The following is a 21,918-nucleotide window of genomic DNA, read 5'->3' on the forward strand; positions in this document are numbered from 1 at the left end:
TGCCAGACCCCTGCCCCCTGTCCTCACTGCCAGGCCCTGCCAGCCCCCTGCCCCCTGTCCTCACTGCCAGGCCCCGCCAGACCCCCTCTGCCCCCTGTCCTCACTGCCAGCCCCTGCGCCCTGTCCTCACTGCCAGGCCCCGCCAGACCCCCTGCCCCCTGTCCTCACTGCCAGGTCCCGCCAGACCCCCTCTGCCCCCTGTCCTCACTGCCAGGCCCCGCCAGACCCCCTGCCCCCTGTCCTCACTGCCAGCCCTCTGCGCCCTGTCCTCACTGCCATCCCCCTGCCCCCTGTCCTCACTGCCAGCCCCTGCGCCCTGTCCCCCGCGCCCTGCCCTGGCCACCCCGGTCTCCAGCCGCCCAGGAGCCCATCGAGGTTCCTCCCACATCGCTGGCCAGGGCTGAGCCGCGGTGGTGCACGCGGGGCCGGGACACCGTAGTCGCCGGGCTCTGGTCAGTGTCCCGCGTACGGAGCCCGGGGGCGGGGCGGTGGGGCGGCGGAGGGGCGTCCCCGGGGGGCGGCGGGGTCCCGGGGCGGGGTGCGCCTCGCTCGGCGCGGCGGGGCCGTGGGGAACCGCGGCGTCGACTCGGGCAGGGCGGGAAGCCCGGATTGGCGCGCGGCGGGCGCACGTCACGTCCGGCGGGGGAAGCCGGGCCTCGGCCGCCCGGAGCCGCGCCGCCGCCCCGGGCGCTGGGTCTGGACGCCGGCCCTCGGGGACCCCGGGCGCGGCCCCGGCTCTCCCGCCCCGGCGAGCGGTCGACGGCCCGGGGGCCGAGGGCGGGCGCTGGGGCGGGGCGGGCGGGAGGGCCACCCGCGCCCTCGCCGCAGACCCGGCGCCCGGCGCACGAGGGGCCGCGCCCCGCCCCGCCCCGCCCCGCCCCGGCGCCCGCCCCGCCCGGCGGCCCCTCCGCCGCGCCCCGCCCCGCCCCGCCCGCCCCGCTCCGCCCCTCTCCGCCCCTCTCCGCGGCCGCAGGGGGCCGGGCCGGCGGCGGGGGCGGCGCCGAGTCCGGGCTGCGCGCTCCGCGGCGCGCTTTGGGCGGCCGACCGAGCGCCCGGACCTCGCGCGCCCCGCGCCGCCGCCGCCGGCTTTTGTTGTCTCCGTGTCCGGGCCGCCGCCGCGGAGCCGCGCGCCCCGGGACCCGGGCCCCGCCCTGCGCGGGCGGCGGGCGGCGGGCGGGGGCCGCGATCCGGGAGGGGCGCGCGCCGCGGCCCCGCCATGGAGCTCCGCGCCCGCGGCTGCTGGCTGCTCTGCGCGGCCGCCGCGCTCCTCGCCGGCGCCCGCGGGGACCCGGCCGGCAAGACGCGGAGCTGCGGCGAAGTGCGCCAGATCTACGGGGCCAAGGGCTTCAGCCTGAGCGACGTGCCGCAGGCGGAGATCTCCGGTGAGTGCCGCGTCCCGGCCGCCCCGCGCCCCGCCGCCCGCGCCCCGCCGCCTCCTCCGGGCGGCCTCCCCGGGCCCCCGGGGACCCCGGCGGCCGCGGCCTCGCCGGGCCCGCGAGCGAGGGCCGAGCGCTGTGCGCCCTGGAGCGACCCGCCCGGCCCCGCTGCCGGCGGTGGCCGCCCGGGGCCCGCCGGGCCTGCGTCTCTTTGTAAGAAGCGCGGCCCATGGCGGCGGACGGGGCCCCGCCGCGGCCCGAGCGCGCGCCCCCCTCCCCGCCTCGTGAACGGCCTCGCGCCCGGGGACCTCCGCACCCCCAGCGTCACCGGCCAGGGCCGGGCTCGCCCCTCCCCCAGGGCCTGGATGCCACAGGGACCTGGGGCTGGGAATGAGCGGAGCAGAGCAGCCCTGGGAGCCCCCGGGCCCCGGCCCCGGCCCGGCGGGGACCCAGCGGGGACCCAGCGGCACCGCTCCGGCTGCTTGTGGCCCCTGCCGGTCCAGTCCACGGGGCAGGCGGCTTGTCTGTTCCTCCAGGTGGCCTCCCGCCCCTCTCCGGGCTCTGCCAGGAGGCAGCCGCCCGCAGGCCCTGGCCGTGGGGCCGGGGCTCTGCCCACCCTCAGCACCCAGCCATCCTCACCTCTGTGCTGGCTCGCAGAGTCCACCCGGCCCAGGGCTCGGGTGACACTCCGCGGTGAGGCTCGCCAGCTCTTGGCCCTCCTTTGCACGTCCACCCCCACTTGGTGGCTGGCTTCACTTAGACCTCGGGCCACTGCTTAGGCTGAGGCTGGTGGTGCTGTGGGGCCACCAGGGTGAGCGGCCCACAGCGTGGAGGGGTCAAGAGCCCAGCTCTTGCTGGGTTAGAGAACCACAGCAAGACATGGGTAACTTGGTGTCCGTGTGGTGCGGGGTGCTGCTTGTCCAGACCCATGTCCTCTGCAAGCCTGGGGTGCCGTCTGGGTGCCCTGCCTGGGTGCAGGGCCCATGCCAGTCAGCGTCTGCCCCTGAGAGCAGGCCACTCAGAGCGTCATCTGGCTCCAGGCCTGCTAATGCTCCACAGAGGGGGTACAGCTCTGCAGGAACCTCGTGCACCCCAGTAGGAGGCAGCCCGGGGCACTGGTGTGCTTGTAGGTACCGGCCATCTGCCCAGGGATCCTGTGGGGCCTGTGCCAGAGCCCCTGTCCCCTCCGGCCCTGTACCACTGGAACTGGCCTTCGAGGACCGGACGCCCTCTGGTGGCCCCTGGAGGCACTGTCCCTGGAGCCCTGGCTCCTCTGCCCGCGTCCCTCGCTGTTCTACAGGCCCCAAAGCCAGACTCCAAAGAGGGCTTTCCTGGCCTGGAGGGGCGGAGGAGGGCTAGCGCTGGACCCTGCGGGGGTGGGCACTTCACGGAGTGTCTCCCCATCGTGGTATCGGGACACCCAACTTTCCTCCTGTCGTAAGGAGAGCCTTGCCAGCCTCTGTCTGTGGGGCAGAGGTGGAGTGGGCCACAGGAGACTTACACAAGCAGGCCCCGCTGGAGAAAATGGGCTCCGGCTTGAAGCATTGTTTAGTTTTCTGGACAGCCCGGTGAGGTGGCAGTGATGGCGTCTTGTTTCATGAATGTGGACCAGGCCTGGGGTGGGGGCAGCCCTCCCTACCTCCTGCCAGGTACTTCCTGGAGAGCCGAGGTCAGGTCCAGGTGCTGTAAATGCCTGCTGAGGCATGGCACCTCTGCTGGGAAGGTTCCCCCCTCGGCCCCGCCTGGCCTGCCTGCCCCGCCCGCCCCACCCCACGCTCGTCATGTATCTGTGGTGATGTGCTGGAGAACTGTCATCGGATTCTCCACAGTCGGCACAGAGCCTGGCCTGGCTCTTGGCCCCAAGAATCTGGACATTCATGCTGGGACGTGGTGGGTGGAGGGGCCGTGTGGGCTCAGGGCGCCCAGCCTGTGTGGAGGAGGAAGTGATGCAGAGGTGGAGACAGCTTGGCACCCGCCGGTGATAGGACCCCCACACCCTGCCTCAGTGGGCACTTTGTACCTCAGAACAGGCACAAGGATCCCAGAAGGCTCAGAGAAGGAATGGCTTGGCAGGCCTGCAGTCCGAGCGGAAGGTCCTCGGGCGTCCCTCCTCTCACCCTAGAAGGACCTGTCTTCTGACTGGCCCCAGGACCCAGTGGAACCTGGCTTATTGCCCCACCCAGAACAGAATGTTCCCTGAGCTCCGGCCTGTGCAGAAGCAGAAGGTCCCAGAAGGGTCAGCGTGGGTCCCTAAGGTGTCCTGCCCTGACAACGCGGCGAGGACTGAGCTGCCGTCGTCCCCAGCACACAGACTCGGCCTGCGAGTCCCCAGGGTGCTTGGCAGGCAGGGCGCCTGTGTGATGCAACCGCCCGGGTCTTGGAGCTGGACAGGCCCTGCTCCTTGGGTAGAGGCTTCTGCCTTCATGGTGGCAGGAGGGGTAATTCCTGGGCTGGGCGCCTTTCCGTCCGTCCCTCTCCCTGCGAGGCCCTCAGCCCGAGCCCCGTCAGCTCCAGGGAGGTGGCCTGTGTACACGTGGTGCTCAGAGGAGCACATCAAAGCCAGAAATGCCACATCGCTCTCTTAGGCCTGGTCTGGTTGACCCCGAAGCCTGAGCCATTAACGCTGCCCAGCTAAGCCAGCTCAGCCTGGAGGCGGAAGGGAAGTTTGCGGTCCCGGCCACCACGGGCTACACAGCCGGCCTGGCCTCCATCTCTTAGGATCTAGAACTGCCTTTCACAGATGCTGCCTTCTGGGGCCTCGCCACTCTGAGAGCCCAGATGGCCATGGAAGGTGGCCTGGCTATGCTACTGGCTGGCCCAAGGAGAAGCCTCCAGCATGTCCCTCGTGGAGAAAGACTAGCTGCCCCGACAGGGCTGTGTCCCAGAGGAATAGTGGTCACCATGTCCACGGGTGGCCAAGGCAAAGGCACAAGACAAGGTGGCCCGACACGGCGCTAGTGCCGACGCTAGTTAGGCCCCAAGGTCTCTCTGGAGATGGGCTGAGAGCACCCCAGCTCAGCAGCCAGGTGGCAAGGCCGGGCATCGGAGCCAGAAGTGGAATCAGTGGGTGGAAAAGCACCGGAGACACTGCCGGGCCAGGGGCTCCCCAAGACCACGTGGGTGTCAGGTCAGGCCTGGCCAGTGTCTGCAGTGCCCAGGCTGTGCGAGCCCTTGAGAGGCTGGACACGTCCTCAGGCCAGGCTGTCCCCTGAGTGAGTTCAGATCAGAGCTCATGACGGGTCAGGGCGGAGGCAGGCTGGAGTCCAGCTGGGAATGAGGGCAGGGCATCACCCACGTTCACAAGGCTCAAGCTGGGCCACCTACCAGAGTCCAGGGCCTTGCAGCTATGCTTGCCTGCTGGTGGGGACCAGGCCTGGGCCGGAGTCCTCAGCTGCTTGAAGTCTCCTGAGGTTGGTTCAGGCACAAAGGCGCAGTTCTGGCCTGCGGGGGGGGGGGGGGCCTGCCCCTCTCCCTGAATCTCCATCCATGTGAGTCCCCGGGGCAGGAGAGCCCTGGCCTCCGGCCTGCTCAGTCCCCACAGCCCACCCGGGCCAGGGGAGCTATGTCCCTGTGTGAGGGCCGGCTGTGGGTGTGAGGGACACACTTTTGCCCAGTCTGGTGCCAGTCAGGAACTGGGGAGTGCAGGAGCCCATGGGGGCCAGGCAGTCTCTCCCGCTGGCTGCTCACTCGTGTCTGTGAGCACTCGGGCTCTGTATCTTGACTCCATAGCCTGGTTGGGCCTCAGATCTGTGTCTGCGGTCAGTGTCCTTTGTGTCAGGCAGAAGTGGGGCCAGGGCCGTGGGACTGTGCTGGCTTCCCGGGCTGTCACAGGCCTGTGTGGTGCAGGGCTTCATGACTCGAGGGGTGTCTATGGCGTGGGGGCGTCCTGGCTTTGTTTCACTTCCCTATGCACTCACCGTGACCAGCTCGCGGCGTGGTGACCCAGCTGGCAAGGCCTTAGTCTAAGTTCTGAGCAGGGACTGACCACGTTAGTTTGGGGGACGCAGTTCAGCTCATGGCTGAGTACCCGATGCCACTTGCCCTCCACTCTTTGTGCTGCCCTCGTCAGGGTCTGCCTCACCGTGTCTCTAGTGCCAGCGGCTTGGTGACAGTGTGGGAAGTCAGGCCACTGCCCAACACCTACAGCTTTCTGGAAGTCTGCACTGTGGCCCCTCCCCCTCCATGGCCTCAGCTACCATCCAGGACGGGGTGACCCCAGGGCCTCACGATGCCCCAGCAGCAGCCAGAGCTGGCACACATGTGCTCCAGGACACGGGCAGCAGCCTAAAGACCCCTGACTGGCGTGTCCCTAACCGATGGTCACCAGCGGGCATTTACAGGACTTGGCGGGGGGGCTGCAAGCCAGCGGGGGGACTGGACCCTCAGGCAGACTTCAAGGGACAGTAGGGCCTGGGGTGGGTGGGGCAGACGCGACACATGGCATGTACGTGCCCCCTCTCCTGAGCCAGGGACCAGCCACAAGGGCCGGTCAGTTGTTCTCCCTGGATCCGTGCCTGGCCCGGGACAGGGCGCCCCTGGAGGGTCCGCCATGCTGCTCCGCGGCCCCAGGCGCAAACTCTGCCTGCCACCCCGCCTGGGTCTCGGCAGGGGCCAGGCTGGGGAGACGGGAGACAGTCTCTGGGATCTGGTGCTGGGTGGGTCTGAGCCTCAGCCTGCCTGCGACCTCCCAGGTCAGCCCGGCATGCCCTCCGCACCACCCTACAGGTGGACCACAGGTGCTCCGTCGCCCCTGGGCTGAGACGAGGGCTGGAGCCCTGTCTGCCTTCCCGCTGGTGGAGGTGTGGGGGGGGTGCTGTGTGTCCGGAGCTGCCCCAGAGATGGGGGCCCAGGGCAGAGCTGCAGCTGGGACCTGCTGCCCCACCAGCCCCGACCTGCATGCCGAGCCAGTCATGTCACCTCCCGGGGAGGACAGGGACTTTTAAGAGGACTTGTCCAGTAGATACCCGGCTGTGACATCCGAAAAGCAGGAGTGAGGGGGGCGGAGCAGGGGTGGGGGAGCTGAGCGTGAGGTCAGAGACCCCACGTGTAACGAGGACCTGAGGGTTGAAGAGCTAAGGCCGGTCCGGGAGACAGCGTGAGCAGGGTGTGGGGCCACGCAAGGACGCGTGGGCATGATGGCCAAGCCTGCTGGCCAGGAGGAGAGAGGACAGCTTGAGGACAGGACAGCGTGGCCAGGTGGATCTCGGCGGCCAGGATGACCCCTGCGATGGTCACGGAGGCCTGAGCACTGCTGAGCACTCCAGGGGCCAGGGTGGAGGCACAGCCCGGAGGGGCCGGGCCTGGCGGGAATTCAGCCTGGGCCCCTAGGTTCTTGCACGTGTGCCAACCATGTGGCTGAACCTCACTGGCTGGCCTGTCTGGAGGTAAGTTTGGGGGACACGTCCCCCTCTTTGGAGCCCACGTGACCACTGCCCCGACAGCCGCGCCCTGGCTCACCCTCAGCCTTCACACAGTGTCCCCGACACAGGATGCTGTCGATTGTAGGAGACTGAGAGACGGGGGGGGGGGGGCCTTCCCCTGTCCTCTGCGCCTCTGTCCTCTGAACTTGTCCCTGGTGAAGAACTTCAAGGAAGTCCCCAACTGCCCAGGCCACCCTGCCCACTGGACACTTGATGACCAGGGCATGCATGGCACCCGCCGTGGCTACCGCTGGGCTCTAGAGAAAAGCTGCTGCGCCAGGCTGGCTCCGGTGTTGGTGTCTGCGCGCAGTCGGCGGGAGCAGGGCCTGGCCCACACTGGCCACACCCGTGTCATAAGGGAAGGCTTGGTCATTTCCACAGCTCCAGGACCCTGCCTGTCTCCCGGCCTGGCAGGGTCTGCAGCGTGGATCCCACGTGCTGGCATTCTCCCTCCTGTTGACCCAGGGGCCCCAGCTGGCACCGTCTGTGTTCTGGCATTTGCCTGTCGTAACTCGAGGAGGCTGTGGCGCTCTACCACGTGTCGTGCCTTGAGTCCTGTTAGGGGTTTTCTGCCTCCCAGCAGCAGCAGAGCACAGCAGGCCGTGAGGGCGATGGTCACAGGGCAGATTTGCACAGTGGGGCTGGGAAGGAGCCTGGGCCCCAGCCTCGCCGGTGTGGACAGTTGTCCCTTTGCGCCTGCAGCACAGAGCGTGAAGCTCTGCAGTTCCACCTGCCAGTGAGGTGAAACGGTCGAGGGCACGGGGAAGAGCTCGGGGTGGTTTGCGCTCCGGCTTTGTGATCACGGATGAAGCTCCTTCCTAGTCTCTGTCATTTCAAGCTTTCTCCATCCCAGGAGGAGGTCGGTGTCATCCCCGCCCGGCACAGAGCTCCAGGCAGGCCTGGCAGTGATCTGGCAGGCGGACAGCCTGAAAAAGGCAGGACTGCCCCTACTGCGTGCCAGCGCTGTCTGGGTGATGACCGGGTCCCGGAGAGTACGGGCCTGCGTAACCCCCGTGGGCATTGCCTGTCCCCTGAAACTCCAGGAGTGTGGGGTGCACCCAGGGGTCTGTGCCACACAGACCGCAGGCTGCATAGAAGAGACCCTCCAGGAGGACCCCGCACACAGCCTGCGCAGTGCTGCCTCTCGTTCTGGCCTTGCTTGTGCCAAAGCCTTGAACTTGAGGCACTTCCTTTGATCCAAGGAGCAGGCCAAACTTTCCCAAGAAACTCCCTGAGGCCATGGTGTTGAGCAGGGGGCAGAGGCACGTTGGTGAGATCAGATGGGAGGATGGGGAGGGCAGGAAGAGGCCCTGGTGGGAGGCGAGGCTAGAGCGGGAAATGGGACCCTCTGCACCTGTCTGCTTCCCACTGGTGTTCCCGAAGGGGTGGCTTCCACGGGACCGGCTGAGAACCTCGGGAGGGAGGGACGAAGGCCAGCCCGCCTTGGCTGATGGGATCAGGGGGGTTCTGGCCAGAATGAAGGCCCCTGACTGTCTGCTGTGGCCATGGGCCCCCGGCTTGGGGCAGGACCTCCTGAGGGCAGCCCCCAAGGGTCCCAGGGTGCGGCAGCGGTGAGTACATGCCCGTCCAGCAGGCCTCAGGCCAGCCCAAGTGTCAGCTGGTTCTCAGGAAAGGAGCCAAGGAAGGGCATGGGGGACACCACAGGCCCGAGAGGCCTCCCTGGCCAAGCCCAGAGGTCTGCACGGCTGCCGCCAAAGGGGCCTCCAGCTCTGCCCTCCCCGCCGCCCCCCGCACATACACTGCTGGAGACAGGGCTGGCTCCTCCCCAGTATGCTGACCCCGGGGTCTGGTGTGGCAGCCCTGGACATCCGCTTCTCTGCCTGGAGCCCTGTCACTGGACCCCCTGAATGTCACTGGACCCCTAGAGTCTCCTTGTAGCTGTGGACAGGGTGAGGCCAAGACACAATGCCGTGAGGAGGGGCAAACTCCGTCTCTAGAGAGGCCTAAAGTGAAGATCCCTGAGAAAAGAGCTGAGGACAAGGACAAGGGCAGCCCCTGCCTGGGCCCCACCTGCTCCCAGGACCCCGGGACAGGCAGAGGAGGGACAGGTAGTCAGAGGCCCTTGCTGGTCCATTCCTGCTGTGCCTGAATCCTGTCTGGATAAACAACTTATTTATCTGTTCAGCTGCAGACAGGCGTTTGTTTGTACCTTTTAACCTGAAGGCTACAATTCCAGGGTCCAGGGCTCCCAGATCCTGCTTAAAATTCTTTGGGGCCCAGATTTTTAACCTAAAAAATAATTCATTGTTCATCTGCAATGGACATGAACCTGGCACCGGTAGTCGTCGGCTGCCCTCCCCTGGTGACACCACACCTGCACCCCACCGGGCGGGCAGGCAGCCATGGTGGGGGCCACGAGGCCTCTGCCACTCCAGCAAGAACAAGTTGACTCCTGCCCGGGCTTCCGCTCCAACCAGGAATTCCCCTTGGGTGGGAATCCAGGGAGAGAGGCTGGGAATCGGGGACTCTCGACACGTCCCTGCGTGTGTCACGCCGTCCACAACGACCTGGGAAAGCAGCACAGGTGAAGATGCTGTGATTAAAGCACGAGGTGGATTTAGTCTCCCTGCGTGCACGGCACAGAGCAGAGGTGCCACTGAGGCTGGGCTGCCCTGCATGTCCGGAAGCCGGGGACCTGTGGGGGAGGGAGAGTTACTGCCTGGAGCGCAGCGTTGTGAGATCCCCTTGGGTGTGTGTGTGTGTGTGTGTCTGTCTGTGTGTCTGCCTGTGTGTGTGTGTCTGTCTGTCTGTGTGTGTGCGCGCACGTGTGCGTGCTGTGCGTGGCCCCAGACCTGGCCAGGTGCTCAGCAGAGAAGTGCCGGGTTCCCTAGCAGAGCTGCCCCCAGGGCCACCTCCTAAGGAGACCGGTGGGCTCTGGAGGTGGCACGTGGGGGCTGGCAGACTCTGGCCCAGGCTCTTGGGGAGCGGTAACTGGGGGGGCCATTGCCCACGAAGACGCCTATTAGACGGGGGAGAGAGAGAGAGGAGGCCTTGTGGGCACAATGGTCAAATGCCAGGCCCCGCCTGCGCCCTCTTGTGGTGGTGGGGTGAGTGGACAGCGGCCCCCCTGCCCCTCCCGTGGTGGTGGATGAGTGGACAGCGGCCCCCCTGCCCCTCCCGTGGTGGTGGATGAGTGGACAGCGGCCCCCCTGCCCCTCCCGTGGTGGTGGATGAGTGGACAGCGGCCCCCCTGCCCCTCCCGTGGTGGTGGATGAGTGGACAGCGGCCCCCCTGCCCCTCCCGTGGTGGTGGATGAGTGGACAGCGGCCCCCCTGCCCCTCCCGTGGTGGTGGATGAGTGGACAGCGGCCCCCCTGCTGGACGTGGCAGGCCTCCCCGCCCAGGCGTCCCGCGCCCTCCAGAGCTGAGCGCCGCCGCCCGGGGCTGACAGGTGGACGCCGCCCGGGGCGGGCGTGGTGGGCGGAGGGCGGCGCCTGCTGGACGCGCCGACCCGGGGGGAGGGGGCCGGGGTCTGCGGGTCAGCCGAGGCGGCGGCGCGGGGCTCGGGGCCCTGCAGCCCTGCGGGACGGGTCGGGGCCCTGCAGCCCGGCCGTCTGGCGCGGGGCGCGGCCGGCCACGCCGGGGACCCCGCGGCCTCCGGGGCGCCCGCTGCGGTTTCCAGGGAGACCGGGCAGGGCGCGTGCGCGGGAGCCGCCTTCGCTGCGGCGGCGGGGCGGGCGCGGGAGGACGCGGAGCCCAGGAGCTCCGCTCCGCCCCGGGCGACGTCCGCCGGGCCGCCCGCGCCCCGCGCCTCCCCGGCCCTTGCCGTCCCCAGCCGGGCGCGCGGGCGCTGGCTGGGCGGCGCCCCTCCCGGTCCTCCCCTCTCCGTCCTCCCCTCCCCGTCCTCTCCTCCGCCCCCGGCACTGCGGCAAGACCCTGCCCCGCCAATCGCCGGGCACGCCCGCCCAGCCGCCTCTCCTCTGCTCCTCTCCTCCGCCGCCGCCGCCTCTCCTCCTCTCCTCCTCTCCTCCTCTCCTCCTCCTCCTCCTCCTCCGCCGCCTCTCGTCCGCCTCTCCTCCGCGGCGCCCGGCCCAGAGTCGCAGGTGCGGCCGGCTTTGTTCCGCCGCCGTCGGGGTCTGGAGCCGACCCCGTCCGCCCCGTCCGCGAGGCCCTGGTGACGCCCCCGCGGGCGGAGGGGAGGGAAGGGGGTCCGCAGGACAGCGGGGCGGGGGTGACAGCCCCCGCCGTGAGCCCTGGAGGGGGCGGGGGGCGGCCCGGGCCCAGCCTGCCGGGACCCTCACCGGCGCCCGGGCTCTGGCTCCGTGTCTTCACTCCCGTGTCTGTCCGAGGAGGGAGGGAGGGCCGGGGGCGGTGCCGGGGCGGCTGGAACAGCGCGGGTCCCCGGCCGGCTGGGTCAGGAGGTGCTGGGAGGCCGCGGGGCCGCCCTGCAGGCCGGGCCCGCCGCCCTCGCCTCCCCGGGCCGGGCCCTCCGCCCCCTGCGCCTCCCCGGGCCGGGCCCTCCGTCCCCTGCGCCTCCCGGGACCGGGTCCTCCGCCGCCCGCGCCTCCCCGGACCGGGCCCTCCGTCCCCTGCGCCTCCCCGGACCGGGCCCTCCGCCCCATGCGCTTCCCCGGACCGGGTCCTCCGCCGCCCGCGCCTCCCCGGGCCGGGCCCGCCGCCGCCTCGCCTCCCTGCGCGCCTGGCGCCTCTGCCCCTGGTTCCTTTGCTGTCTGCTCCATGGTCCACCAGGACCTGGATGAGGGGAACCCCAGCAAAAGGAGCCGGAAGAGCGGCCTCTGCCTGCGCTGCCCACGGTGGGGCTCCAGACCCAGTCTTGGGCCTGACCTCAGTGCCCTCCCGTGCCCTGGTGTCCCCAGAACCCATGGCCTCTCACCCCAGGGGACCCCACGCCTGGCAGCTCGGGGAGGGGCAGTGCTGCTGCAGAGCTGCCCTGGGCCGAGCGGGCCAAGACCACACTGCTTCCGAGCTTAAGCTGCTATGGGGGGCGGCGGGAGGGGGACCCAGAGGACAGGGACAGGGCCTGGCTGCATAGCTGTGCCTCCCGGAGGGGGCTTGGTGAGCTGGCTTGTAGGAAGGGGGGTGCGCTATGGCGGTGGTGTGGGCCCCCCATGCCCCACGTGGCAGCCCCCTTTCAACCCCCACTGGAACAGGGTGCAGCTTCCCCGCCTGCCAGCCGTGGCCTCTGCCTCGGTGGCCCTGGGGGTGTGGTCCAGAGGGCACTGGGCTCTTAGCAGAGCTTGTGGGTCCTGGAGCAGCACGAGGGCCGCCAGGCTGCCCCTTGAGACGCCGCCTCTGGCCTCTGTCTGTCTTGCCCTAGCTCTTCCTCTTGGTCCCCCAGCCTCCCTCATTCTCCGCTGTGTCCCCCCCCCATCTCCAGTCCCAGACACCCCGCCACGCCCCCCACCCCTGCAGACCCCGCAGCAGGGCTCGTTGCCCAGACGGGTCCAGGGGCACAGCCCATCCGTCACCCCAGACACACACTGTGTCTCTAGGGAGCTGCAGCGAGCTGTGGCTGGTCTGCACTGGGGAGCAGGTGACCGGGCTCTTCTGCTTAACTCAGCCTTGTGTCATCCCTGAGCTCCCACCCGCTGGCTTCTCATGGGCTCTGCCGAGCCTGGTGCCTGGGCCCCTCAGAGCCCTCCACCCCTGACCACAACCCAGCCCAGCCAGAGAAGGGTGAGAGGGCAGGGCAGGGCAGGGCACACCCTCCCGGCTGCTCCTCCTGCCCCTGTCCCGCGTTCACTGGCTCCACCCCCGCCCTACTCTGGCATCATCATCACGTAATCACCACATCACGTCACGTCACGTGGAGATGGTTCCAGGATCTCTGCGGACTCCTCTGCCAGTCCCAGGTTCTTTGTCGAAGCCGGGCCTCTGCCTCCACCTCTCCTTGGTGCCTGCTCAGGCTGGGCGCCTCTCCTGCAGGCATGGAAGGGCAGGCAGCCCTCCGAGGGGCCTTCTGTAACTGCGTCTCTGGCTGGGACCAGGTCTCTTACAGACCCGTGTCCTGGTCGGTAGAAGAGGACACTGCATCTTCTTCCCTAAACAGGGATGGCACCTCTGTCACCACGGGGTCCCTACAGCCTGGGCACCTCTCACCGCGGGGTCCCTCCACCCTGGGCACCTCTTACCACGGGGTCCCTCCACCCTGGGCACCTCTCACCATGGGGTCCCTCCAGCCTGGACACCTCTCACCGTGGGGTCCCTCCACCCTGGACACCTCTCACCGTGGGGTCCCTCCACCCTGGACACCTCTCACCGTGGGGTCCCTCCACCCTGGACACCTCGCCCAGGTGGCCTGCCTTTCCCTGGTCCCTGTGTGGGGAGTGAGGCTGTCTTGGATGTTGCCTGGCGGTGGCACCCCAAGGGGCAGCCTAGTACAGGGCACCCAGGAGGGGCTGTAGGACCCCCCCAGAGGCCGGGCCTGGGGCAGGGCTGGTGGACAAGCCTGCTCCATGCCCGCTTGTCCTCGCTCCCTGGGCTGGATCCCGATGCCTCCCCTCATTGTCCATGGGGCCGAGTCGGGCGGCCCCCACTCCTCTGGGTGGTACACCCGGGCTACGCTCACCCTCCTGGGGGCTCACCCTCCTGGGGTCCGCGACTGGCTGCCCCTCATGGCGCCCTTCCCCGCAGGTGAGCACCTGCGCGTCTGCCCCCAGGGCTACACCTGCTGCACCAGCGAGATGGAGGAAAACCTGGCCAACCGCAGCCGAGTGGAGCTGGAGGACGCGCTCCGGGACACCAGCCTCGCCCTGCAGGCCGCGCTGGCCGCCCATCGCCGCCGTGCCGACGGTGAGTCGGAGCCGGAGGAGTGGGCGTGCAACCCGTCACACCGGCAGGAAGTGACCGCGCCCAGGAAGCGGCCCGGGAGCCAGTGGCTCCACGTGGGCGGGGCTCTGGTGTCCTGTGGCCCCCTGGAGCTGAAGGACTGGGACACTGAGTGGGAGAGGAGGCGCTCCCCCATGGCAGGCCACATCCCCAGTGTGGCTGAGGGGCCGTTTGTAATGCCAGCGGTGTGTTCTACCAGGCTCTCTTGCCCTGTCCTGGCCCCTGGTGTCCAGGGCACCTGCCCCCAGCTGCATCCTTCCAGAGCCCCGGGGACGGGCAGTACCACGGCTTCCTGGCGAGGGCTGTGGACACCACAGGGCCAGTGAGCACCAGGAGGGACCATTGCACATGGCCTCCCGGCTTCAGCTCCCTGGTGGCTACGTGAGCCCCGCCCACAGCCCTGCCCCCCCCCCCGGGGTGCCAGTGAGAGCCCCCCTCAGCCTTCCCCTCCGTAGGAGAGGGGGTCTTAGCCCTGGGCCTCACTTCCAAAGGCGATGGAAACCGCCTGGCCCCCACATGGCTGCAGGCACATTTCCTAAGTTCTCTGGGTGGCAGCATGTACCCCCATCTCCTTAGGTGGGTGCTGGCTGGGGTGTGGGGAGCTGGGGTTCTTAGAAGCCAGAGCATCAAAGGTCGGGTGGGGGCAGGAGGCCTAGGGGGAGGGAGGAGGGGGGGCGACAGGAGGCCTGGGGTCGGCAGGCGGGGGAGGGAAGGCATTAGAGGTGGGGGGGAGGAAGGGGGGACACAGGAGGCCTGGGGTGGGCAGGCGGGGAAGCCAGACTGGCAGGGAGAACTGGGGGACAAGGGGTTACCCTGGCTCCTTTTCCCCACATTGCAGCCTCTCCTGGGAATCACTGAGTCACAGACCCTCTGTGTGCCAGGGCCACTGAAGCCCCGAGGCCACAGGGCCCTGTCTGTGTCTGGAAGGCACCTGGGGCTGCCGTGTTTGGCCGGGCCTTACCCGCCCTCCCCGCCCCTGCCCGTCCCTGTGCACAGACCACTTCCAGCAGCTGCTGAACGAGTCAGAGCTGGCCCTCCAGGAAGCCTTTCCCGGTGCCTTCGGGGAGCTGTACACGCTCAACGCTCGCACCTTCCGGGACCTGTACTCCGAGCTGCGCCTCTACTACCGCGGTGCCAACCTGCACCTGGAGGAGACGCTGGCTGAGTTCTGGGCGCGTCTGCTGGAGCGCCTCTTCAGACAGCTGCACCCCCAGCTGCTGCTGCCCGACGACTACCTGGACTGCCTGGGCAAGCAGGCCGAGGCCCTGCAGCCCTTCGGGGACGCCCCCCGGGAGCTGCGTCTGAGGGCCGGCCGCGCCTTCGTGGCCGCGCGATCCTTCGTGCAGGGCCTGGGCGTGGCCAGCGACGTGGTCCGGAAGGTGGCCCAGGTACACACTGGCCAGGGTCTCCACCACCTCTCCTCCAGACTCGCTCACAGAACGGCCCCGGCCCCAAGCACCTTTCTGGGAGAGCTCGGAACGGGGAGGGCCGGGCGCCTGCCCTGGGCTCGGAACGGGGAGGCGGTAGAATGAGGGGACGTGCATGGGGTTTGCTCAAGTGAGGCCTCGCAGGCGTGAGCCAGGCGTCACGTGCCTCACCTCGGGTCAACTCGACCTTCAGGTCTTCCCTGCCCGGGCTGTGCTGCGGCTTCCCGGTGAGGGCCAGTCAGAGCACCGGGCATGTCCTTGGAGCGCAGGAAGGACTGGCCAGACGAGGTCTCTGCGAATCAGGGCCGAGCCCCTGCGCTAGGGCTGCCTCCCTTACGTGAGCTGCCAGGGGACTCAGGCTCAACTCGCTCCCCAGGTGCCGCTGGGCCCAGAGTGCTCGCGGGCTGTCATGAAGCTGGTCTACTGCGCTCACTGCCTGGGCGTCCCTGGCGCCCGACCCTGCCCTGATTATTGCCGAAACGTGCTGAAGGGCTGCCTCGCCAACCAGGCTGACCTGGACGCCGAGTGGAGGAACCTCCTGGGTGAGTGCCAGCCCAATTGCCCCGCCTGGCCTTGGGGGCATCTGCCAAGGGCCTGGACTGTGATGAGGATGAGAGTCTGGGGCCCAGTCTGGGGATGTGGGCCAGGCTGGGGGGGTTCCGTGGAGGGCCGTGTGGCTTGGCCTTCCCCGGGGGTCAGGACGCCTCATCCTGCCCTCTGGCAAGCACTCAACCTGACACACAACATGCCAGCACCTGAGCAGACGCCAGTGTGTGCTGACATAGTTGGTGTGTGTGTGTCACGCACGAATGCGCATGCATCTGTGTCTGACGGGAGACAGCCGTTGCACGTCCTGGCAGCACACATCAGCTGGCCAGTTCATGGCTGGTGTGCGTTTATATGCCAGGGTTACACGTAAAAACATGGGGTAAACGGCACGGGCACAGGTGCACAGGAGGTGGCATGGTGTGCTGTGTGAGCACGTGTGCAGGGCGTGTGCTGTGGTGGTGAGAGCCGCGTGTGAGAAACCCGTCCAGTCTTGAGTGGATTCACACAACCCCCTGCTAACTTACGCCTTTACTTGCTAATGTGTGATGACTAACGCATACATGTGTGTGTGTGTGTGTGTGTGTGTGCGCGCGCGCGCACGCGCGTCCGCTGACACCCATACTAGATTCCACGGTGCTCATCACTGACAAGTTCTGGGGCCCGGCTGGGGCCAAGCACGTTCTGGGCAGTGTGCACGTGTGGCTGGCCGAAGCCATCGACGCCCTGCAGGACAACAAGGACACACTCATGGCCAAGGTACGAGCAGGAGGGTGTGGCTGACGGGGGAGGTCATGGCGACCCGGGCCTGAGGGACCCATGCCGGCTCTCCCCAGGTCATCCAGGGCTGCGGGAACCCCAAAGTCAATCCACAGAGCTCCGGGGCCGAGGAGAGGCGGCACCGGGGCAAGCTGGCACTGCAGGAGAAGCCCCCCACGGACACGCTGGAGATGCTGGTGAGCGACCCCTCGAGCGTCCTGCCGGCCACGGCCAGCCCAGCACGGGGACGGGAGACGGGAAGGACGGGCCGCTGGGCCCCCGCGGCTCAGCGGCCTTGCTGCTGTCTGGCAGGTCTCTGAGGCCAAGGCGCATCTCCGTGACGTCCAGGACTTCTGGACCAGCCTCCCAGGGACGCTGTGCAGCGAGAAGATGGCCATGAGCTCCGCCAGTGACGACCGCTGCTGGAACGGGATGGCCAGGGGGCGGTAGGTGCCAGTCCCCGTGCGGGCGGGGGCCCACGGCGGAGCCTGTGTGCCGTCTTGGGCTGGGGGACCGGTAGACATGTGTCCCCGCCCACAGGTACCTGCCCGAGGTGATGGGCGACGGCTTGGCCAACCAGATCAACAACCCCGAGGTGGAGGTGGACATCACCAAGCCCGACATGGCCGTCAGGCAGCAGATCATGCAGCTCAAGATCATGACCAACCGGCTGCGCGGCGCCTACAGCGGCAACGACGTGGACTTCCAGGACGCCAGTGAGTGCAAGGGGGCGGGAGGTCGTGCAGGGCCCTGGGAGCTCGCGGGCCCCGACAAGGGGGGCCTCTGGCCTCCCGCCTCACCAGGCTGCCGTGTCCACCGAGCAGCTGGACCAGAAACCCCCTCGTAGGAAGGATGTCGGGGTCCCGGGTTGGAGACGGGCCTGCTAGCGCCTCCCCTCCTCCCCAGGCGACGACGGTAGCGGCTCCGGCAGCGGTGGCGGCTGCCCGGACGACATCTGTGGCCGAAGGGTCAGCAAGAAGAGCTCCAGCGCGCGGACCCCCTTGACCCATGCCCTCCCTGGCCTGTCGGAGCGGGAGGGGCACAAGATCTCAGCCGCCAGCTGCTCCCAGCCCCGCTCCCTGCTCCTGCTTCCCCCGCTCACCCTGGCCCTGGCCCTGGCCAGGCCGTGGGGGCGGTAACTGCACCTTGGCTCCAAGAACTAAGGCCATGGATTGACTTTGCCCACACGTGAAACGGGAGATACTTAATGACCCTTGGCCGGCAGAGGCCCAGGTCAGGGGCCGTGGACTTGTGGGCTGGACGGGCAGTGTGGGTCCTGGCTTCCCAGCTCTGGTCTTGCCTGCCTCCCTGGCTTTTAACTTTGTATGCGGTCCTCAGGTCTAGTGGGAGCCAGTGTCCCCAAAAGCCATGTATTTCAGGGACCTCAGGGGCTCCTCTGACTCTCCATCCCACTCCCCCGCTACCACACCGTTGCAGAACCAGCCCTTCCCGCCGTCCAGGCCAGGGCATCCAGGCCGGTGCCTTCCTCCTGCCTCCCAGAGAGAGCGGGAGCCGCCCCACCCCAGGCCTGGAGGGCCAGCAGGCACCCCCACGGGGGAGTGTGTGCATGGTACCGTCACTCCACAGGGGCTCGGGAACCAGCCTGTCACCTCCCTGGGCCAGCACGCGGCCCGGGAGACGCCCCTCAGTGTGTGCCCAGCAGCGGGCAGGGCAGTGCCAGGCTCTGTGCTGCCACTCATACGGAGGGTAGGGAGGCGCCTGCAGACAGAGCTGCCCCGAGAGTGGGCCCAAGTCTGCGTGAGGAAGAGCTCTGGCAGTGAAACCACCGCATCCCCACCCCACAGAGACAGGGTGTCCAGGGAAGAGGGGTGGCAGGTAAAACTTCAGCTCAGGGCCAGAAGAGCCTGGCAGTACGGGTCAGGTGCCTCCCTTCCTGCCCCAGCTTCCCTCGAGCCAGGGTGGCTTTGATGGTCAAGGGCTTTTCCAGAAACAGACGCCTCCCCGTCCAGTCCCCAGCGCAGCGGAGGGGCGGGGCCCCCTGTGGGCACTGGTGTCCTGTGGAAGCCGTCGGGCCCCACCCTCCTGGGCACAGTTGTGTGTGGGCCGGGGACAGGCAGACCCGGGTCTCCAGAGGGCCTGGAAGGCTCCTTGGCGCTTCTCCACGCTCCGTCACTGGATTAGAAAGGCCTGCTCGGGCTGCGTCCACCCTCGCGGTGAGCGCCGGCCTGGCCAGGCGAGTCCCCTGGCTCTGGGCAGGAGTTTTCAGACATCGGTCGTGTGGAGCCCGGGCTGATAGATCTGCTGAGGCCAGTGAGGCCCGGACAGCAGGGGCCAGGGGCGGCAGGGGCCAGGCCTGCGGCCGCGGGCATACGGGGCCCGCAGCAGAGGCAGCACTCCCACTGCCCCACAGGAGGGCACACTAGTCAGTGGTCAGGGCAGTGGCTGAGCCATCCTTCCTCCCCGCGGCCCTTGTCACAGGTGGCGGCTGGTGATGTGTTGCTAGAGTGCTTGTATGAATAAAGGTGGAGAGCTACGGAGGGCCCAGGCGTCCATCACCACTCCGGGTTGAACTCCTGGGATCCTCAAATGCACGAGTCACCACGCACTCAGCAGGGCTCACGCCTCACCTGGGTGATGCCTCCCGGCAGGAGGGCAGAAGGGCCTGGCCTCCAAGCTGGGATATCCACACACCTCACCCTAGCTGGGGGGCTCGTAGGGCAGTGCTCGGGTGATGCCGGCCCAGCCATGTCAACGCGATGCACTCAAGCAAACCCATTCTCCGGAACGTGTGCCTCTGTGGGCAGCTTTATCTGGGGCTGCAGCCCCCACCAGCCTGCCTGGCCCATGCTTAGCATTGCTCCCAGAGCCCTGGCGTGGGGCCCGGGCCTGTGGGCATGGGAGCAATGCTTACCCCACTCAGGGATGGGCAGTGCCTGGGGCTGGCGTCCAGCGTGGCTCCAGGAGGGGAGTCTGCCAGTGCACACGACAGTGGCCAGGCCGCCACCACCGTACTGTCACCTCCCTGCCCCTCCACGAGTCTCTGGGAGCCCTGGCACCAGGTAACCTCTGTCCTGGGAGTCCCCCTTCACCACGGGGGAGAAGTGGACTGGGGGCCTGGCCAAGCCTGCGTGGATGGGTGGGGAGGCTCAAGGTGGCTGCAGGTGGGAGACCTGTCCTCTCTGGTCCAGCAGAATCAGAATTGCAGCCGTCTAGATGCCGCATGGCCATGCTTCTGCTGTTTCTTGGGTAACTGGGGTCCACACATCTTCCCTGCCCAAAAAGAAAGCAGCCATTGAGACAGGTGCCCAGCACAGGCCAATACAGCCAGGATGGCCAGAGTCTAGCTGGGCTGTTCTCATGCTTCCTTCCTAAGTAACCAGAGCCACCATCACCCCTCCTCCAGAGCTCTGCCAGCCTCAGCGGCTCCTGTGTGGATTCAGGAAGCCACGGTGTTCTGGCTGCCCTCACTGAGGGACAGAAACCAGCCGCCACCCCTGCCATGCAGCCAGTCCTGCCAGCCCAGCATGGCGTTTCCCTGGGCACAAGCTTGTCCTTATAGACATGCAGGCAAGAGCTCACTTCCTTCTGGGTGGCGACTGCTTATTCCTGAACAGCTCTGTGAGGACGTCGTGGTGCAACACGCCCTCCACAGTCGGGAGGAAGAGGTGGCAGAGGGCTGTCCACGACGGGGTTGGGAGGTGGTGCCATGAGTGCAGGGAGTGTACCAGAGACCCTGGCAACATGGCTGCCAGAGCTCACCCGGCTCAGACCCGGGACACGGGCACCAAGGTGGTGGCCGGCAGGCTGTTCCCTGCGCAGGGCCAGGCCCTGGTAAGGAAGGGACCCCAGGAGGGAGGCAGCAGATGGGAGCTTTCGGAAGGTGCAACACTGGCCTCAGCAGTCCACACTGAAGGAGGTGTGGAGTCCACGGGGCAGAAACCCTTCCCTCACTGGTGGCATGCTGGCAAAAATCCATCCTTCCCCAGGTCAGTGTCTTAGGCCACAGGCCACAGGTGAACCCTGTGTGCTTAGGAAAAGGAAAACCTAAAGCCCCGAGATGAGATGTGACAGGGCCAACTCAGAGATGGCTCTCGGGGTGTGGTCCCGTGCTGCGGGCAGACCCAGACCTGAGGGGCCAGTGGAAAGGGCGGCCTAGACTCCTCACCACAACAAACCCTCCCACTGCCCGGAGAAGCTGCTCTCCAGGGCTCTGGGGGCCATCGTGGGTGAGGAAGGCTCACACAAAGCACGCGCGGGCCAGCGCAGTATGACTCAGGGAAAGACTAACATGCCAAATGATACCGCAACCTGAAAACCAGGGAATGGAACAAATGTAAATGACCTATAAATGCATTCTTGGGTTCAGAAAGATCCCTGAGAAAAGACAAACAGACTTCATCAAATAATGGCTGACCAATGCCAGAGTATTGTCAGACACAAAGGAAGAGCCTCAAAAGTAGCAAGACACCTTCCTGAGCCCATCACCGGGACTTTCAGCAGAACTCTTACAGACCAGAGCCCTTGCTGATGTTATATCAATAAAGCAAGTTAATTTTTTAAAAATGACTCCAGGGTCGAGAGTTTGGCCTAGTGGTAGAGAGCTCGCCTAGCATGCACCAAGACCGGGCTTCGATTCCTCAGTACCAGAAGTGGTGCTGTGGCTCACGTGGTAGAGCTCTAGTCTTGAGAAAACCCAAGAAGAGTGCTCAGGTCCTGAGTTCAAGCCCCAGGACCGGCAAAAAAAAAAAAAAAAAAACCAAAAGCATAGGCAACCAAAGGGAAACTACACAAGCTGACTGCACCAAACAGCTTCAGGCCTGTAAATAAAATAAAATGAGAAGGCAGCTGATGGGCTGCAAGAAAATATTTGCAAATCATTTGTATCTGATGCGGGATCAGTGCCCTAGACACATAAAGAAGCCATGCAACTCAATAGAGAGCAGTACGGATAACCTGGTTTAGCACTGGCAAAGGCTCTGAATAGACATTCTCACACACTCACACACACAAAGGGAATACGAAAAATGTCAAGCATCGTTGATCGTCAAGATCTCAGGCCTCCTCTCATGCCTGCCCTGCTCACAGATTGGACAAGCTGACGGCCAGGGAGTGCTGGCAGGGGTGTGGGGAGAAGGGAACATGGCAGAAGAGCGCATGAAGGTTGGCTGGGCCTGTCCAGTGGACACAGAGCCAGTGTGCTGAGCAGACTACCCTCGCCCCACAGCCACGGACCACCCTCACCGCAGCCACCACCACCACCAAGCCAATATGTGCTGACAGTGCGCAAGGAGGCAACGTGGCACATACACACAGAAGAAATCACACTGCTCCAGTGTGGACATCCTGGCTCAAGGCTAACTGGACACACATGCAACGCCCCTTCCCCACTAGGGCCAGCCTTGTGTGTGCCCGTCGTCCCTGTGAGAAAAGTCCTTTCTAGCCACGTGGCTTCCTCGCTGTCACTTTTGTGGCTCGGCTCTTGCAGTTGACCATTCTAGTTGGGTCCTTGTTCTGAGCACTTTAATTAAAACGTCCTATGTTTTCATTAAAAGAAGCCTCTTGAATTTCAGTTACATCCTGTTAAGTCACATCCTCTTGCAGACTGAACAGGCGCCCAGCC

General features: G+C 66.8%; 2 protein-coding genes across 2 annotated transcripts in view; one reads left to right on the top strand and one right to left on the bottom strand.

The window, feature by feature from the left end:
• The first annotated feature begins 1,186 nt into the window (after window positions 1–1,186).
• Window positions 1,187–17,719, top strand: Gpc1 (glypican 1). Its single transcript, XM_090355170.1, has 9 exons — window positions 1,187–1,382; window positions 13,411–13,569; window positions 14,602–14,993; window positions 15,409–15,574; window positions 16,207–16,337; window positions 16,415–16,534; window positions 16,650–16,783; window positions 16,878–17,053; window positions 17,244–17,719. The coding sequence occupies exons 1-9, from the start codon at window positions 1,217–1,219 to the stop codon at window positions 17,474–17,476; spliced, it is 1,677 nt and encodes a 558-aa protein (XP_090211296.1). The 5' UTR covers window positions 1,187–1,216; the 3' UTR covers window positions 17,477–17,719.
• A 1,366-nt stretch (window positions 17,720–19,085) lies between these two features.
• Ankmy1 (ankyrin repeat and MYND domain containing 1) overlaps window positions 19,086–21,918 on the bottom strand; it is a 44,142-nt gene continuing 41,309 nt past the window's right edge. Inside the window, exon 17 of the mRNA XM_090355171.1 lies at window positions 19,086–19,568. Coding sequence (XP_090211297.1) covers window positions 19,492–19,568 — 77 coding nt within the window. The 3' untranslated portion in view covers window positions 19,086–19,491. The remainder of the gene's footprint in view (window positions 19,569–21,918) is intronic.

The sequence above is a fragment of the Megascapheus bottae genome, chromosome 21 (assembly GCF_031878675.1).
Source record: "Megascapheus bottae isolate mThoBot1 chromosome 21, mThoBot2.hap1, whole genome shotgun sequence".
Taxonomy (NCBI): Eukaryota; Metazoa; Chordata; class Mammalia; order Rodentia; family Geomyidae; genus Megascapheus; species Megascapheus bottae.

Bases quoted from the DNA above. Each gene is read 5' to 3' on its own strand.
- Gpc1 (XM_090355170.1), top strand. From the start codon at position 1,217: ATGGAGCTCCGCGCCCGCGGCTGCTGGCTGCTCTGCGCGGCCGCCGCG. The intron at 1,383-13,410 runs GTGAGTGCCGCG...CCTTCCCCGCAG, and splicing joins GCCGCAGGCGGAGATCTCCG to GTGAGCACCTGCGCGTCTGC. The intron at 16,784-16,877 runs GTAGGTGCCAGT...CCCCGCCCACAG, and splicing joins AACGGGATGGCCAGGGGGCG to GTACCTGCCCGAGGTGATGG.